Here is a 19,074-nt window from a genome sequence, read left to right as displayed (position 1 = left end):
GCAATAAATTAGTACTGTACAGCACCAGGTTAGAGAAACCATACCCATTTCGAGTTCCTCATCGTCTGTCCTTTCCTTCTCGCCTTCCTGATCAGCTGTCTGATGCTCTTCCCCTCTCCTCTGACTGGGTGGCTGTGGGCTGCCTTTCTGCATCTCTTGCCCAGGCTTGGGGTCAAAATGAAGGCTTTTTGGGTAACTGTGCGCTTGTTCTTCATCCATCTGGGCATTCACTTTGTTAACTATGTCTTTCCAGCTGCAACAAGGGTACGAAACAAAACAACCCCCCCTGCCTCAGTATATCAAGAGATATTTCATAATATTTCATAATGGCAAGCAGAGAAAAAAACACCACCAAACCTCAACATGCAGAAGTGTTCCGCTGATTTTACTTTTTGGCAAAACTAGCAGATTGCATTAGTTACTGTGATATCTACTTGAAACAGAACATTTAATATGCCACATAAGTACAAAATCAGTTATGTTTTATAAACACAATTTATTGTAGAACTGCTTTAATATTATTCATATGATACAATAACATACCCGCATAGCAATACACTCCAATTCTAATTAGATACTTACTCAAGCCACACATACCCAAGTACACAAATCTAAGTTTTGAAAAAAATATCAAAACCATAAGTCCTCTTTATTTTCCCAACTGTATTTAAAATGAAGATGCTACTAAAGAAACTGGAGGATTTTGGCCTATAAAGGAGAAAAAAACCCCTTTCAAAACAAACAAGAAAGCTGCAATACAAAATTTACAGTTTCTGTTGTCTGATAAATTTGTTTAAAGCTATAAGTTCTTTATGAAGCTTTGCAACTGGGACAGATACTGGTATGTTTATACACAGCATCTGTTTATAAAACTCTTACATAGCATGCATCTGGCCCCGGCACAAACCCAAACAGTGAAAATGGAACTAGCTGAAAGAAAACGTTCACATATTGTTTTGATCATTATTTTTTTTTAGGTGGACATGGGAAAAAGTGTTCCATTTCTTCATTCAGTGGGGAAACCACATTCCAATAGGATTTACTGCTTTTCCTACCACCACCCCTCAAATGTTTTCATCCATCTACTGACTGAAAAATCAATTATTTATAGATAGCTTTATCTGTGAGACTCCAGGCAACCCCTTTCAGGCAGCCGTAGTCAAGAATTCCTTCCTCTGTAATGGTTCCACCTCAAATACACTTCTCCTGATGTCTACATCAATACCTATGTCAGCTGCCTCCTTAACAGAAGTGCCTGAGAGGGACAAGTACTTGTCAAGGTACATGACAAGTATATATATCAAGGTATATGACAAATGCAACACGGTTTTCTTTAATGATTCTCTGCCTGCAGCAATAGCACAGCTCACGTGGATACCCAGCCAGAGGCTCAGCAGTAGAGTACTTGGTAGCATTACACCATTCCACCGCACGGGAAGGAATTGGAGGTCAGAGGAGAAACGGGCTGTCTTCACGTTAGTGTGAGTGAACCCCTGAAAAGCTCAGAAGGCAGGGCTGTCTCACAAGGAATGTTTTCTTCCCAAATATCCTTACTCAGGGACACCCTTCAGGAACATAGAAGGGTAAAGGAAGGGATGAAATCTCAGTAATAGGGACTCTCAAAGAGACCAAAACAAGAACTTTTAACCTAAGCTACCACCCGTGTCAAGCAGGATTACTGCTTGGTCTAGCCGGTCATGCTACACCAGCCAGCTGAGGTTTAAAAGCTGCTTAAAACATCTAAGTTTTTAACTGCTGGGGAAAGGACACTGGCCTTAACTTTAGCAGCTTTTTAAAGCCAGCATACTACCACCACATGAAACTTGCAGTAAGAAAAATCAGAACCCAGCCTTCAGCTCAGATTTCCCCATTATAAAGCCATCAAAATGGAAACCGGCCATCCAGAGCTCATCTAGAATCTGCTGGTCTCAGCCACCCAATGCAAGAGTTCTTGGCATTGGATGCATGGCCTCTTTTGTACTCTACTGTGGTTTGATATTGTTCTTGGCATTGACACCTTCTGGAGAAAGTTGGTTTATACACTCCTTATCACAAATCTCACACAGTGTAAATAACAGCCTCCAGCTGCTCAGTAACTTCTTGATGCTAGATCCAGGAAAAGAAAAGCACACCAAACATACCATGATCTCTGTCCTTGCAGAAATCATTTGCCAAACAAATCCAACGTTTGCGTTTTCTGTTTCACAGAGGAGTGATGGTACCCTCTCTAGACTCTACATGACCGAGGAAAGGCCATTCTGCCATCAAAACTTCAGCCCTCATCTTCAGTTAACCCACACAAGTCCCTCCCTGTAAAGAGGCAGAATATCCTCTGTGCTGTTAACTCTGTGTCCATGCAGGTATTACCTATCAAAGCAGTATGGAGAGGACATTTCCCTTTAAAGAAAGGCGAAAAGCATAATCTCTGACCTGGGAAGATTAAGGGTTACATGAACAAACAAAAATGGCAGAGAAGAATGGGTAGGATCAGGCTGAATTTAGAATGAAATCCAGAGGTCTCATAAAACAGAACTTAAATCTTGTTTGCTCCAGTAAACTGAGCAGATATGACCCGAACGCACACAGGGAATAAATAAATTAAATGAGGAAGGCACTATTTTCAGAGTCAGTTTTTGGATTATGGCCAGACTTTGATGAATTACAGCCTCAGAAAGACGTTTTCTTCCTTTTGCAAAACAAACTGGTCTTCTGTGAGTGCTGCTGAGACAGTAAACAGTTTCGCCTGTGCCTGTACCGCACCCAGTACAACAGGATCCTGGTCCCTGACTAGACTCCCAGGTACTACAGCAATACAAGTAGCATGCTGTAGGAATTATCCATCCTGTTACCTGCATGGAATGGGTAGGTCCATGCCATTCTCTGAACCTCTGCCCTTTCCAAGGGGCTCCTCTCCCCAGAGCTCTCCTCTCCCGTTTACCCCAAGAACAGGTCTGCAGAAAACAGTCCAAGTTGCAGGGAATTTTAACACCAAGGTTTCAACTAAGCTCAGAAGATCATACCAGTTCCATGTCTTTATTGTAAACCCTGATCTTTGTACTGATACGGTCGAATTGGTTTGACTTCTCTAGATGGAGCTGAAGTTGTTACTGACTACATCGAGTGCAGGCAGGCAGGAACATAGGCAAGACAAAAGCCTGGGCTGTCTGATGGATTCTGGTTATGTCCTCATTTCTGGCATAAACTATTGCTGTAAACTGTTCTACCCATTCTGGATAAACCCCACTGTTTGGGGATCACAGGTCTCAGACCTCTCTGACTTTTCATGTCCTAATCAGGCTCTGTAAAGGAAAATCCCTAGCATACCTCAGAAGTGCACTGGCAACAGGAACCCAAGCTCCATTCCCTGGGAGGAAAGAGAACACAGAAGAGAGAATACAGAGTCTGGGAATTTGTCTTTGCCCTAGAAGCAAAACCAGAAAAACTCTTAGTACCTAATTGGAACTGGTTGCCTGCTGCTTCTGGATTACCATATAACCTTGGAGATGAGAAGCTTTCAGATCTTCAAGGTCTGGTTGTTCCTGCAGAGCTTGGCAGCTTACTGATGAGTGGAAAAAATGAGCAAGTTGCAGCTTTAATATACAACTTAATGCCTCTTATTTATAGAAACCGAAGGAATTTTTAGCCACCCTTGCTGCTGCAGATGGGTCGCTTCCATCATGCAGAATTTCTGCAGTTTGCTAAGCAAAACAGGATATTTAAGTCACCGTCACTGAAAGGGAGGAGATTTCTTTAAGTCAGTTCAGACTCCCATCCCACCCTCTCCTCTAGCTAGTAGGAGGAAATCCACACTGACCTGAGCTCACTCAGCAGTAAATTCCTCTTTCTCCCTCCTCCCCACGCAAACACTTTATCAAACAGCTGAAAATACAAAGGCAGCCTGCAGAGCGTGCACCAGTAACGCAAGAGCCTTTTGTTTTGTTTTTACCAGCACAGCACCCACAGCATTCTGTGCATTCAATCACACAACATTGCCTGCAACATGATAGTCTTCTGCTTCAGCAGAGAAAAAGATCTGGCAGCAACATTCAGCTACAGGAATTAGATGACAGTGAAACCACTAACTAACACTTTCTTCAACCATCTTTCAAGTAGAAACCACAATAAACACAGGAAAAGACAGACCAGGGACAAGCCTGTATGGTACCTGTCAGCCTGAACATTGAGAGTAGAAGAGAGTTTTGTTCCACCAACCTTTGCATTTGCACCTGTTTGTTCCCTGTAGGCTGGTGGTTCTCTGGCATCTGAGGTTTTTCTGCTGCAGAGGGTTGTTTCACATCAGGCAGTGGCAATCCAGGAGCCTGGCTTTCCGCATTGCTTTTCACCTGAATGCGCATCACCATCTTTAGGTCCTGCAGAGAAGATGCATACGCTTGGGATATACGCAGGCTCCTAATCCTACCAGATACCGACAGATCTCCCATGCACTTGGGCAAGCCTATGGGCCAGAAAACCCTTTATCAAGGAACAACAGATCCAGAAGTGCTCCAGAACAAATCCACAGTCCTATCCAGCCAGCCTGCAGTAAAAGAGGTCCTTCTTCCACACAGCCAAGAGGAAATAATTTGGATCTTATGTGACCTAAGCTTGTCTTGGGTAGGTGAAATCTCCAAGAGAAGAGGAACAACAAAACCACCTCTAAAAAAACTCCCCCACATGTTGCTATTGTAAGAGTTACTGTAATTATAGTCTAACCACACTGCAATTATTGTCATTTTTTTTGAGAGAGATCTGCTTTCCATAAGCTCACTCTCAAACACTCCAGGAGACAGGGGAGCTGCCTTTACAATTTACTCTTTGCAGGTCCAGTAGGATCCAGAACAAGTACTCTAGCCCGTTCATCTGAGCCCAGCCATTAAACCACAAAGTCTTAAAGCCTGGAAAAGCCTGCAAGGAAGGAGTTCAAAAGCAAAGTCTAAAGGCACAGGAGTCTGAAACCTGAGGCCAGGACAATTTCCACATCAGGGAAGCAGGATGCACATACGAGTGTCGTTACAAATACCATAGTTTTGAGCTTCAAAAGCAAGGGCTACGCAAAAAAAGCAGCGAGTGTGCGGAACTTACTGGGTTCCCATTTGGTAGGCTGTTCATGGTCCGGGTGAATCGGATCACACGGCCATCCCCACGTCTTGCTGGCCAGGCTGGCACGGCATCTGGCAGTGAATTGGCATCTTGCAGTGGGGCTGGATGGGTAAAGAGCACGTTAGCCTGTGGCCTTGGGCCGTCGTTACCGTACGAGTTCTGGCCCTGCAGCGGAGGGCGATCTGCCTGCTTCTGAACCCCAGAGACTTGCGATGCCAGCGGGTTCCCAACTGGGCGATTCTCCTGATTGACTGGAAAAGCCTGCAAGGAAGAAGGGACAAGAGCAAACTCTAAAGGCACAAACTCAGCTCTCTCCAGTTCAAAGCCCCTGCTGAAATCTCACAGAAGCCCTGGAGAACTTTCCTCCCCTGGGCTTCCTCCCCTTACCTTCTGCCTCACGAGCTGCAATGGGCTGTTGGCTGGCACCACGGGCTGCTCCTTCAGCACCTGAAACTGCTGCTGCCCCTTCCCAGCTCCTCCTCCTTTGAAACTTGGCATCTTCTGTAGCGCTTCCTTGAGCTGCCTGAACTCTTCCATCTGGGCCTGAAGGGATGAGAAGGGGACAGAGAAACCTCACACAATAAACAGGGTTAAACAACTCCTTGCTGAGAACAGTCACTCTTTTATGGCCACTTGTTCAGCACAGATATGCTACTAAAGATGATATATATTTTTATATATATGAAAGGCTGGAGATAATCCATCACCATTAATGACAAGCCCAAGCTAGTTAGTCTTCAGCTTTCCCTCCAGACTTCATGGATATTCTGTATTCTCCCTTTGCCATCTTGCATCTTATTTTATTGCATACTTTTACCCTGGAAGTGCCAACCCAGGACACCGATTCTTTGCTCACTGCTATTTAGCGCATGAGCCATTGACATAACTCCTGCCTTTGCACGAGAACTGTGTCCTGGGTCTTGTTAGGTCCTCCTCTGCCTCACACGCACATACTTTCAGGTCAGCTTGGTTTTTTTTTCTTCCTGTGGGGCCATTTCTCCATGGACACGCTCATCTCAGCAGGGCTGACAGTAATTGGCATAATCCTATTTGACAATTCAATTTAATTTGCAAGACAAATGAAAATCGATTCTCCTGGACTGTTAAGCAAATGCAACACTTTTCTCTCTACTGCAGCTTACTTCTTCCATCTCCAACCCTGAAAAGTAGGGCTTGAAAAAGCTACTCAGGAAAAGCTCCCCACTCCTACCCTGGTTATTTATTGGAAAGTGAGGGGGGAGAGCTTTTTGTATACTTGCCAGGGTGCCTGGAAATGGACCAAATTAGGGACTGGGCAGAGTAGGAAAGCTTCCAAGCAGCAAGGAAAGTTTTAGCAGGAAATTAATTCCTGAGTAGGCTCTGTTGATTTCAATTCTTCCCCCTGAAATTTGACCTTAAAATTAACATTAAGAAAACCAAAACAAAACCCAACAAAACCACTCAGCAAAGCTAACACAAAAGGAATGAGGAAAGGCAAAGGAAGCCAAGAACAGTTCACGCGCTAGAGCTCTAGCTAGCAGGAGGCTGCTTGCAGTCAGAACAAGCCAGATGGAAGCAAGATTTGCACCCCTCAGAAGCTTGTTAAGGTGGTCAGCCTAGAGGGAAAGAAGCTTTAGACCAGCCTTAACGCACAGACTCCCACATGCTGTTTGCACCCCGTCACAGCAAGCTGCGCGTACACCACCTGATGCCTCCGTGCCTCGTTTTACCTGGCAGACTAACTGATATGACAGCTACTGCAGGCTGGGCTGTGAAACACGTTAGAATCCTTGGAAAATGAACATGTCTAGAATGCAAATTGCTCCTCTAAACTTTCACCTGCCAGAAGGAAGCAAGATCAAGAACAGGGTACTTGGTGCAAATCGACACTGCTATGAAGAACTGCAGTGGGGATAAAACAGCTGGGAGTCTTTGTGGTGTCTGCTCCAATGTACAGCATCTCACCCCACTGAAGGCAAATGCAATTCCATTCGCCTTTGTATTATGAAACACTGACCAGACACCACAAAGGACCGATCAGAAAACCAAACAGAAAGCTTGAAGATTTAATACTAGCCTCATTGTTAAAAAGATCCAAAGTATTTTCTGAAATCATTGGGACCAACCACTGCCACTTCTGTGAGCCAGAAATAGCAGTCAGACAGATGGCTGGAGCACAACTTTGTTACACGACTGTCTGGTACCTTCAGAGCAGGGAGCTGCGTCGTGTCTCCCACATGCAGGGCAAATCCTTTCACTCTTGCTCACTCTTAATTTTGGCAAGAAATGACAGCCAGCTGTTTCTTGCAAACTACTTTTCCCATGGGTCACAAGACCGAAAGGGCCAAAAGTTAAAACTGGCAGCACGAAAGCTGCCACCATGTTTTCCAGTCTGCAAGCACTTGACTTTGGAGCCTCAACTGTATCTAGCCCAGGTTTGTTGGTTTGTTGTTTTTTTTTTTTTTTAAAAAAAAAAGTGTTCAGAGTATGTCCTAGTTTGCACACTTGAACTGCTGATTGCGTTCTCTAATGCAGCATGGTTAGTTGAACAGCATTTTAAGGGCACTCTGCTGAAGAGTAACTCAGGACTGGTCCTACAAGGTGCAAATGCACTCAGCAGCGACCCAGCAAGACAGTAGAAATACATCATGACAGACAGAGGACCTTTGATCAACTGATATTGACCCAAGCTGTCAATGGCAGAGGCCCATACAATTGGAGCCGATGTTCTCAGTGTTGCTTGAGAACAAACTGCAGAGGAGTGACGTTGGCAGCTACTTTGAAAATTTGGTCAGGAGGCCTGAAAATAGAGGCTGAGATGCGATTTCGTAGCAGGAGGCGTGAATGTAGGCTTGCCAGGGCACTGGAGCAGATCATAATCACATGCTGTTTTCAGTGCCTGGTATGGGCTTCCTGGACTGACCCCCGTGGAGACTGAAAGCCTTTGCTTAGTTTCCGACAAGAATGCTGCAGGCGCATCCCTGCGGAGAATCCTGCCGGTCTGCCTGAGCCAGATGGAGGAGCAGGGTGGGACAGCAGTTCAGGGGTAAGTCACAGTAATGAAGGCAGGCAAGTCAAATACACTGATGGTCCACCCGAAACCCCTCAAACCACACCTGACACGAGCCAAAGAGCTGTCAGACAGCTGCTTGCAATGCCAGTAACCTGGCCTTCCTGCCTGGAGTGACCAGTTTTCCGTGCAGTTTGCCCTAGAGCCACTTAGCCCCTGCTATTTTGTAGGGCAGATCAGGCCAGGACTCCAAAGCAATCTTTTAGAAATCAAAACCCACTCCCCCCTGCACCTCTAGTTCAAGCTCAGCATCTAGTTCAGGGAAAGAATCAGTTGTCAACAGCATGTAACCACAACTAGCTCCTTGCTTCTGGGCTTATCCTATAATCCAAGGGACTGCTTGACAGAAGGCTGCTAATTAACAACAGAAAAGGCTAATTCATACTGTGACGTGACTTTTACAGTGTATTTACAAAGCTGCTCGTGTCTTGGCTCAGTGCAAGAGCCTCAGACAGACACTGTAGAAACACGAAGTCCTCCCACTTTTCCCAGCACACCCTGCTTGCTTTCTCCCTTCTCCCAAGTCATCTGGGGGCTCCCAGCTTCAGCTGGCACGAGCAGAGTTCTGCGAGGTCAGGACTCCCAGTGTGCTGAAGAGGCTCACACCATCTTTGTAGCACGAGCACCACGTCACCTCCATAGCACCACACGTCTCGACAAAGACTTTGGTTTTTTCCCCTGCTCAAGACCACTTGCATGTCTGCTCTGGCCTCTCAAAGCATCGCTCAAATACATATTACCAAACTTAACTTTTTAACATAGCTCTTTAAATTTTTCATAGGTCCCCCTCTCTAAGGCTTCACAGGGAGATGCAAACAGGGACCTTTTTGCCAGGGTTGTTGCATATTTACTTGCAGTCCCAGCAAGCTAGGGAAGGCACCTCTGTGTTGCTTTTTCTCTCTGCAATTAATTTTATAGGCATAAACAGAGGCAATTAATCATCATTTAGGGTGGAAGTATTTGAGACACAGGGAAGTGACAGGAGGCATTCCAGGGTTGGGATTATGCTGGTTCATGCTCACTTGAACCACAGAGACTTGTGTAGCGTACCTGTATTTTCAGCCACTGGGACAGATTCCAGGCTGGAGAATTTTACTTGCACAGAATGCATCTATACTACCAGCACCTACCAGCACTGTTTTAGGCAACTCACCACACTGGAATACAGCTGATAACTAGATTTATTATCTAAATACCTGATGATGCACCCAGAACCCGTAAAAGTTCGTCCCATGTGGCCACAAACACCCCCTTGTTGGTTACCTGCGCATTAAGGAGCTGAGAGTGAACTTCCTGGTGGGCTTTCCGAAGCAGCTTGCTCTCTTCTCTGAGTTTAAAGACTGTATCTGCAAGAGAAGACAACATTTGCCTATGAGAGCTATTTCTGGAGGTGTAGTATCTCTCTTCCTTACCATAAATTCCTCTTGACCTCATAGATCTCTCCAAGCCCAGGAATTACAGTGAAGCACTAGCTAGGGACTAGCCACACTGACAAATGTGAATCATCATTCCAGCCCTCGGGAGTGCTGCCATCGCAGGAGCTTCCTCCTCTTCTGGAGTCTCTCTGCTAACGATTGCTATCGGGTCAGGCTCTTGCTGTGCTTGCTCTCAGAACTGGGTATTTGTTTAATTTCCCTTATCCATTGCAGCCGAATAGCAGAGAGAGCAGCGAGCAGCAGCCACTGCCCCTACCTGCAGTAACTGGAAGGTTGAGAAACAACTACCAGAGGGGTCCGTCCTGTCTCCTGAACCCACAGCAGAGCCAGCAAGGAGGTTCCCTCCTACCGCACAGAGAAGCTGCCTCTTGAAAGGATGGTACAAATAAAAACTCCCACAACGTGCTTAAAGAAAGCGATCACAGCACAACTTAGTCCTGAGGGACATTTATTTCCGTGCTGTTAAGTAGCAGCCTTGTGCCTTGCAGCCCCCAGGTTGGGCTCCTTACAAGCTCTTTGCACACTCCTAAGTACTTCAGTAACAAGACACACAAAGCACTTGTATTTCACTGCCTTGAGTGTAATTGTGTATCCTTCAATAAAAAGACAGGCTGCGTCAAAAAAGGTCAGCCTTATTTTGGATCTTGAAGCTCTCAAAACATCGCTAGAGCTGCAGGCACTGGGATTTCTCTGCAAACACAGTGGCACCTGCCAGGACAAGGATGGAATTTTTCCCCTAACAGAGTGGTCACTTTGCTGTAGGCTGAATTTCATGCAAGATTTCAGCTCAAGATTATCGATATTTCTGAATACACCGATAGATCTTTTTTTATAAAACATTCATCTCTGGGACAGGGCATTTTGCCATTGAGGTTGGGTGCTGTGTTCTTGCCTTGCGGTGAAGGTTAACATCAAACTAAGAAAAGAAGGCTCTGTTTTTCCTGCAGCCAAAAGGAAATACGGAATCATGTCCTATGGGACTATATTTAGAACAGCTTTAACTGAGTTACCTTGCACGCACACAGCACTGAAAGCACGCACAGCTGCGGGTGTTGGCCTAGAGCACCGAATAAGGCATATGTTTTTAGACAGCTAGTCCAGGCTAGGTGACAGCTAGCACAAGACTGCTACTGCTAAGACCTCCAACTACAGTACAGATGTTCCCCCGGCCTTCAAGAGAACTCAAAGCATCTCAAGTGTGGGAGAGATGTCCAAAAGAATCCTGCAGTTTCCCTGAGCCAGCATCTCAGTACTATCTAGGTCCTCAAAGCATATCCAGAAACTGGAAGTCAAAACCTTCATGCCATTATAGGTCCTTCCTCTGCCACCAGCACGGCAGACATGAAATCCTGGTCCCAGTGACCTCATCAGGAGTTATCACTGGTGTCAACGTGAAGAAAATTTCAGCTCTGTTTTACTAACTACACAGTCCTTATCTCCAACAGAAGCTCAAAGATCAAAGCTACCCTCTGCCTTCAGAGCAGGCTGTGCCAACGTGTGGTGAGTTAAAGAGGAGAGTACAGAATAAGTGGAGGGGAGCACAGCAGACAGGCTGTGCTGGGGGTGGCAAAACACGGAACAGACTGCAGTGCCTGTAAAGCAGCGGAGAAAATAGTTCATAACGCAGCAGGAGAGGATCTGGAGTAGAGGGAAGAGGCAAACAGGATTAAACAGGGCCCAGCTAACCAGACCAGGGAGCTTCAGCTATCCGACCACATCCTTATAACCCATTAACCAGCATCCAAAAACCACTTCCAGAAGCAGGGATTTTCAGGAACGGGGCACAGATACCCCAACAGCACCACAATCATTGGGTCCCATGGCACAGCTACATCACCCCCAGATCCCAGCACCTTCTGCACGTAGGTAGCCAAGTCACCCACCTGAGAGCTGCCCCAAAGCTGCAAAGCAACCAGGACCACCAAGAAGAGCTACCAGACCCAGTTCCACCTGTGAAAGCAATCCTTCATACTTCCCAGTGGGCTTCTGCGTTCCCCCAGTATCCTTGGGGCAAGGGTTTTATTTCTGCAATTGAATCTAGCACACATCCCTCAGTTCCATTTTAACAGCCCTGAGCGATGCCCACTGCTCAGATACCTCTTCCAGTCTGTTATACTCGCTGGCAGAGACACATCTTCCAACACCTGCCTCCTGAGGGCACGTTATAGGGAGAGATATATATAGTACTGGTGGAGCATAACGGAAGAAAACGAGGCATTAGCAGTGCTGCTAGCTCCCTGTCTTTGCCACCTCTCAGGAGACTGTCTTGCTCTTTTGTATGGCATGGTTACCAATACTTAAGGGAAGATTTACTAGCCAGTTTTGAGCTCAAAGCACAGGAGAGAGATGGTACCAACAGTAGCCTAGGAAGATGGGCAGAGAATATTACTATCTCAGCCTTAAGCCGACCTTCCTGACCAGCTTCCTTCTTCCACTTGTTTTTCTGGTCATTATTCTCCTTTCTCTGGCAGAATTTGTTTTCTTACTTCACGGAGGGCTGCATATTTCAAGGAGAGACAATCAAATATTTAGGTTTTGCTTGCTTGTGCTAAATCCCCCCCTTCTAAGCCAGGATTGCTCATCAGATAGTAGGGCTTTGTTGATCAGAGAAAAAAACCAAACAAAACATCAACAGATTTTGCTCTCCCAGACCTAATCTAAGTAAGAACAGATGTGAACCTTAAAAAGCCCACAATCTAATTAAACAGCAGACTAAATAGAAACTACTCTCTGGGAATGAAAGGGATCGGCATTCTCTGCAATACTTGCACCATTAAATGCATTTTATAGACCTACACCATTAATTACAAAAAGTGTGTTTAATTTGCTCCCGAGCTGAAATGTTAGAATTTACAGTATTGTAGTAGTATAGAAACCGATTTCCATTGTCAAAAAGCGTACAGAATAGTGGAAAATGTGTATTGAAACAGATGGGATACCTAAATGTCACAATGTTTTATCTCTACCACAAAAAGCATCTCTGCCAAGTCAGTTAGGCTCACCCACCAGAGGAAGGAGAGGGTAAGGCAGCGTTATCTGGTGGATGACCCTGTTGTTTCTGCCCCAGCCTCCTGGGGAGCCACAGGCACGTGCCTCTGCGTAGCCTCCTGCCTTTTACTTTTGGCTTATCTTACCCACTTTGAGGGTGACCTCCTTGGGACACAGACTGTTTTAATCTAAATATGATTAGCATCTGGCACAATAATTTGTTATCTTACCTGGCTCTGCACAAATTGTACACAAATAAAGCAAGTGCTTGTACAAGTAAGCAGCCAACAGAAGTCAATTAGACTTTCAAAATAACACCATGAAAGTGCTGGTGTTGGCAGAAACCAAGGATGCCTCGTACAGTGTAACGGTGCAGGGGTCTCTGAATGCCAGAGAACTCAAAGTCTGGTTAAACCCAAGGTCATGCAGTCTCCCATGGGGCTATATAAAAAAAAGGAAGCTCCTCTCCTCTCTGACCCTACACTGACCAATGCACTTGCCAGCCCAAGCAGCCAGGGGCTTTTGTGGTGTGTATTCCAACACAAAAACACCACCTGTGAACCGCAAGGGCTTCCCTCGCGTGGGGAAGCTGCTTGATAGCCTGCTCTGCGCCCCTCGCCTCCCCTCAACGCAGCCTCAGGAATCATCTTTAACACTGCCCTTGTTCCTGCACCACCACCCTGAGGTAGGACAACGCTCCAGCTGAGGTACAGAAGGGCTCGGGTGCAGCACACTCACTGTCGCACAGTTCCTACAGCATTTGCAGACCTTTTGGGGACCTGTAGAAGAAACACTGTCCTCTCCTGAACGCTGTTCTTCAGTAGTCCTTTCTCTGCCTGGTGCTTTCTCAGCTCTCCATCACACTCACCCTGTAAATTTGCGACTTCATTGTCCTTCTCCTGCTGCAGCTGGGTATATTTCTGACTATGGGTCTCCAGCGTCTTACGATGTTCCAGTTTCAAGCTGTTGTGCTGCAGCTGCAGGTCAAGCAGCTGCTTCTTGACATCTTCATGCTGGTTCTGAATATGAAAAGAAGTGACAAAGAGTCGATACAAGGAAAAGAAGAGTAATTTAGCTATTGCCAAGTGCTGCTCAAGTGCCTCTTTTTTAATAAGTTGCTTGGGGAGGCAGAAAAGATGTTCATTCCTCCAGTAAGGTAGCTAGAAATCCCAGATACAATAAAATATTCTTTGTGTTCAGTGGTTCAAGAGGGATGCAAAATGACAGAAAGGACTCTGCCTTGTGAAGAAGTTTTGGAGGTCTCCTTGGAAGCCACTAAAATGGAAGCAGAACACGGTGACAAGGGCACTCCTGCCTGCAAAAGAGATGGAGACTCTGAGACACAGCCAAGAAATACTCCTATGCCTTCCCAACTTCCCTGCACACCGTGCTCTGAGAGCAATTCAAACTATAATATTTGCTGATATCCAACCAAATGCCTGTGGTGTGCTGCACAAATCCAAGGTCATTTCCAGAGCCCCAGACATGCTGCAGGACGTTACCTGCAGGGATAGCTTCCACGGGGCATCGGTCTGCGCGTTGCAGTACAGCAGTAATTCACCTTGAAGTAGGGCTAAGGTCTGAGTCCCGCTGCCTTTCCGTGTGCAGGTATTGCTAGTCCCTTAGGATGCACAGACACCTGAACACGCAGGTTCTCTCTGCTTGGTTTGCTTCCCGACAGCCTGGCTGCTCCCCCACCCACCGCGCCAAGCTGCCAGAACAGGAGGGAGACCCCTCCACGAGGATACCACAGCCTCTCACGTAGTGAAACTAGAGAGAGCCCGCATTCCCCAGAGTGACGTGGGATAAGACGGTGGGATAACAAGGCTCTCACAAGGCCACAGACTATTTCAAGCAGGCCGAGAATCCACCAGACAGAAGTGGGTTGAAGAGCTGTTCTCTTCTCCCCTCCCCTCTCGCAGGCCACAAGAACAAAACGTGCTGAGACATCCTTTTGCTCAGACCCACTGAACCAGAATTCACCTCCTTTTTTGTTCCCATGGTAACCTAGAGAGTCCTTCCACATTCAGTTTGTCAACACCAATTATGTATGCAGATTGATTGGCTCACAGGTGAACCCTGGCCCTTCCACACAATAGCTCTTCAGGACTCGGGCAGAGATTTCAATCACCCTTCCTGTAAAAAAACCCCAACCATCATCTGTTTTAAAAACCCAAACCTCTAAATGCTATCTGTCATTGCATCTGTCCCCAGTAAAACAAAGCATCGGTGGCCCAGGCATTCTTCCCTGAAGCAATTATCCTCCGCTAAAAGGAGAGAAATAACTGTGCTCTAAAAATACATCTGATGCAGAGGAAAAAGCTATCGGTATGGAGGGGTCCCAGAGACAGAAGAAAGAAGAGACACCACTATATCAGGTTAATCAGATCACAAAATGAAAAGAATGAAAGCCAAAGCAGGAATCTTTTAATGACATCAGGTACTTGCAGTCCTCATCAGAGCCATGGGCAGAAAGCACTGCAGAGGAACCACATCCCTAAAATCATTTTGATGTTAAACACCTCAGAAGCCACCACCATTAGCAAGGAAGAATTGATTTTAACAAGAAACTCCAAGCAATTCAAGGAATTTTAAGCCCTCGTTAGCTCAGGTCAATTAATTTCTAGCCCATATTCTGTCTGGCAGGTGATGTGCATAATGCCTGTCCCCAGACTGCTTGGTCAGGAAGAAGGAAGGGAATATCCATCCTTTGATGGCAGCAGGAAGCTGACGAGAGAGATAAGTGCCTTGACCAAGGTCACACAAAGCACCTGCGGCCCAGTCCAGCTCATTAAGCACCCAGAGCATCCTCACTCTCAGCTGGTTTCTAAGGATGGCGGTGACCAACGTACACAAACTTTAGGAGGAATCTAAAGATGCTGTTTTATTGCACTTGGAGGACAGGAGGTCTGGAACATGCTACTTGTGATTATTTTTCAGAGGAGCAACTTAACTGTAAGCAGAGCATTCTTCATCCCCCCAGTTCTGCCAAAGCTGGGTATATGCTGGCAGCCCTGAGGAAGCCAGGAACCTCTCATGCCCAGAGCTGCCCATCCGACTGGATGTCAGTTCTCTTCACCTCACAGATACACTGCTTCACTCTGTCAAGCAGAAACTGCAAGATGCAGCGCATGAGTGTTGTGCAAATCATGTACCAGCGCAGCTGGGAGTGAGGGAAACAGACCACGCTGCCACAGCATTTCACTGTGCCCCTGCCCGCCTTGCCCAACGCTGCAGTATGGGGAAATCATGTCATTCAGGACATCAGCTAATCTTTCAAAAATCAGGAGTCCTTCAACTCAACTGTATGAATTTGGGCCAGCAAGTCCTGCCATCCCACCTTCCCTTTGCTGTCCAGACAACATGCGGTGCCTCAGATGCAGCAGCTCTGTCTCACTGAGGTCTCTCGGGAAATGGGTAGGCGAAGAGAAAGAAGAAATTAAGAGTGCCTCAAATGCCTGTATTTCTGCCACAATTTAGAAAGCAGCTTTGTAGAGAGCATCGAACCAAATGGAATCAGCCACTGGGTGCTTGGCCCATGAGCAAAGGAAGGGCACACCTCATTGCAAGTTTCCAGGTTCCAGCAGTTTCAGGAAGCCAAGTCAAAAATCTTTTGTTTAAAGCCACCGGCCTCCTTGCCTGCCTGCTTACTGCAGTGAATGCTAGGATGCATTCTGCAGAATGATGTTAACAAAAAGATTTTAATCTCCACTCGAGAGGATGAAAGGAATTGTTAAGACAAAGTCTGGCCCCAGCAGGAATCCAGACACAGGCAACTACTGCAGCTGCTGTTTTTGCACGAAGTCGAGCCCCTCGCCCCTTTGAGGCTGGCGTGCCAGCTGCAGATGTTAGTCATAGACGACTTCAGTACAGATCAGAATGACAGCAGTGGCCAGAACCACCAACACCAGCTATGCTGATGTGGCTTCATGGAAGTCTTTGGTCATGTTTGGTCCCTCCAGCTTAACGGAGTTAGTTGCTTCTGTTCAGAATTACATGTCCATGTCCCAGGTAATGGTATTGCCGGCAGAAATCTTCCTCCTGAGGAAGATAGTACTGGTGGGAAGCATTTGTCACCTGTGCTTTAGTAACAGAAGCATTACTCATAGTCTCATATTAGCTAGAAGTTGAGCTGAATACTGGTTTGGGGTGGGGGAAAGCTAAAATTACCACACTGCAGTCCTAAGGGCTGGCCTGTCTTTCAGCAGCTGTAAATGTAGTTAAAAAAATAGATGATGATTCCCCCTCCAGTAAAAGGAAGCAAGAGAAAGTGAGCCAGGACGAAATGCTCTCACTGTCCCCTTGAGACAAGCAAGCCGGAGCATTCTGCTCAGCCTGCAGTTGCTATGAAGAGGAACGTTACTATTGCAGTGCTCCCAGAATCCACAGTGCTGGATAATACCCAAGAGACAGAACTGTACTTCCCTTTTCCCAAACTTTGAATCCAAAAGCCAGGCAGCTGGAGGTCCAGCTCTGCTCAGGAAACACAACCCAGCGGTGCTAAGGGCTGCTGGAACCTAGCCCTCTTTCTGCATCCCAGAATTTAATTACCATTTCACTGCCAGTGCTCTAACTAAAAACGTTTAAAAATCCCCACACCATCACCAGCCGTAGTTGCAGTGCTCTAGTGGAACATTGAGATATGCTTCAGGTGCAGCGTGTGATAAACTACAAAATGCTATAAGCAGCCCCCCTCCCCCAGCCTCTCACATGGACTGGAATCCCTTGTATCAGCCCAAAGAGCAAGCTACAATGAATAGACCCATTTTGACACTAAGAGACCCAGAAAAGAACACGCTGAACAACAGAACTCCTGTGCGATAAACTGCACAAAGACTGCCGTTGACATGAGATATAGGTGAAGGCTGTAATCTGATACAAAGCCCAACAGAATAAATAGGAAACTCCCATGAACCTGAATAGTTGGGAAGGGATGTAGATCAACACCCCTGTGTGGTCTCCTTCCTCTCTGCTGGCACTAGCTGCTGGCAACCCTTGGTCTCTCCTAGGCATCTCTGGGAAGCGAAAGCACCGACTCTCCTTCCAGGGAGCGTTCTTTAACACGCAGCAGACGGTGAGTACGTGAAAGCAGACTCCTCTCTTACCTTCAGTATCTTGTGCTGGGAACTGAGGGCCCCGTATCTGTTCATAGAATCTTGCTGGAAAGAAAAAATAATAAAAAAATTCAACAGTGCCATTAGAACCCAAAAAACCCTAAGGCAGGGAGACACACACGCCAGCACCTGTCCGGCCACTGCACCACCAGCAAGTTCCCGCTGCCCCTTCGCACACGGTGACTGGGGACAAGCCCAGCAAGGTGACCAGCAGAACGTGCAGCCTGACATGGCTGGAGAACGCTCGCTAAACAACCCAGCCACCAGCTAATTAATTGCCCTCTCTTGACTCGCATGCAGAGTATTTTACCCCAGTCTCCAGTTCTTTATCTAGGACAGGCCCAGTGGTGAAACAGCTTTGCACAGCAACCCCCGCCCCCCCCCCCCAAGCAGGCTGAGCACTCTTTGCAGCAGCTGAGGGGGAGGCAGACAGCACCAGAGCTAAGGCTTTCGCCTACACACAAAAATCTCACCATTTAACAAAAAAATGATCGCTAAGCATTTGACTAAGCCTAAAGCAAACTCTTGTAACAGTGCAACTCCCAAACTAAGCTCAACCTACACGAACCAGCAGCAGAGAGCTGTTTACATGTGCCTGCAGAGGGGTCTGTACCAGTTTAGCAGATCTGCTCCTGCCTCGCTAAGGGTGATGGTTTCCCCATTGTCCCCAGGGTACCGCTCTTCGCTGTGGCACCAGCATCCCCACACTGCAGGTGTGAAAGCCACCAGCCACCTCTGCTCAAAGGCCAAGTCCCCCCAGCAGCAGCGGCAGCACCTGAGAGGGGACATGCTGCAGCTTTTCCCATTCCAGTTTTACAAACATCTGCTGGGATGTGGGTTTGGGTAGCTTAAAGCAACATGGCTGAGACACTAAGCAGCACTGTGGAAGTGCAAACTAACCACCATACAGAGATTTCCACTACCACCTACAACTTAACTTACACACTAAATACTCAATATGGCATAAAATACTACCAGAAAATGAGCACAAATTACAAGAGAGTTGCCCAGCCATTAGACTATTCACATATCCATCCCTGAGTTTCTTTCTGTACCAGGATGACATCACCCACAGAAGAGCAGACTAAAAGCAGTTCTTCTTCTCCAGCATCTCATCAGCAGATGCTTTGAGGCAGGAATAAAGCCAGCCTTAGACCCTCAGGTGAACGGGACAGGCTGTAACCCAGGGATGCGTTTCTCCCTAACCCTCACTAAGAGCCCTTTTCCCTGCCAAACAAGAAGTCCACAGGCGAGTGGAAATCATTTGCCAATCCCTGGAGACAGAAAACAATGGATATGCTTTCCCCAACACCCCCATGGCTTTTCTTCTCTATGTTCCCTGGCGTGCCTTCAGTTTCTCCAGGACTCTTCTGTCCCGTGAAACAGC

The 19,074-nt window shown here is 46.7% G+C and overlaps 1 protein-coding gene across 2 annotated transcripts in view; it reads right to left on the bottom strand.

The window, feature by feature from the left end:
- The window catches only part of LOC101911051 (Golgi integral membrane protein 4-like), a 35,865-nt gene that overhangs the window by 6,184 nt on the left and 10,607 nt on the right, over positions 1-19,074 (bottom strand). For both annotated transcript variants that reach the window (XM_027787539.2, XM_013299609.3), the window contains exons 4-10: positions 17,679-17,732; positions 13,442-13,592; positions 9,413-9,495; positions 5,488-5,643; positions 5,083-5,361; positions 4,213-4,370; positions 45-253 (exon numbers count right to left, since the gene is read on the bottom strand). In XM_027787539.2, coding sequence (XP_027643340.1) covers positions 45-253; positions 4,213-4,370; positions 5,083-5,361; positions 5,488-5,643; positions 9,413-9,495; positions 13,442-13,592; positions 17,679-17,732 — 1,090 coding nt within the window. The remainder of the gene's footprint in view (positions 1-44; positions 254-4,212; positions 4,371-5,082; positions 5,362-5,487; positions 5,644-9,412; positions 9,496-13,441; positions 13,593-17,678; positions 17,733-19,074) is intronic.

Source organism: Falco peregrinus, chromosome 3 (assembly GCF_023634155.1).
Source record: "Falco peregrinus isolate bFalPer1 chromosome 3, bFalPer1.pri, whole genome shotgun sequence".
NCBI lineage: Eukaryota > Metazoa > Chordata > Aves > Falconiformes > Falconidae > Falco > Falco peregrinus.
This window is presented reverse-complemented; position numbering and strand designations above follow the sequence as displayed.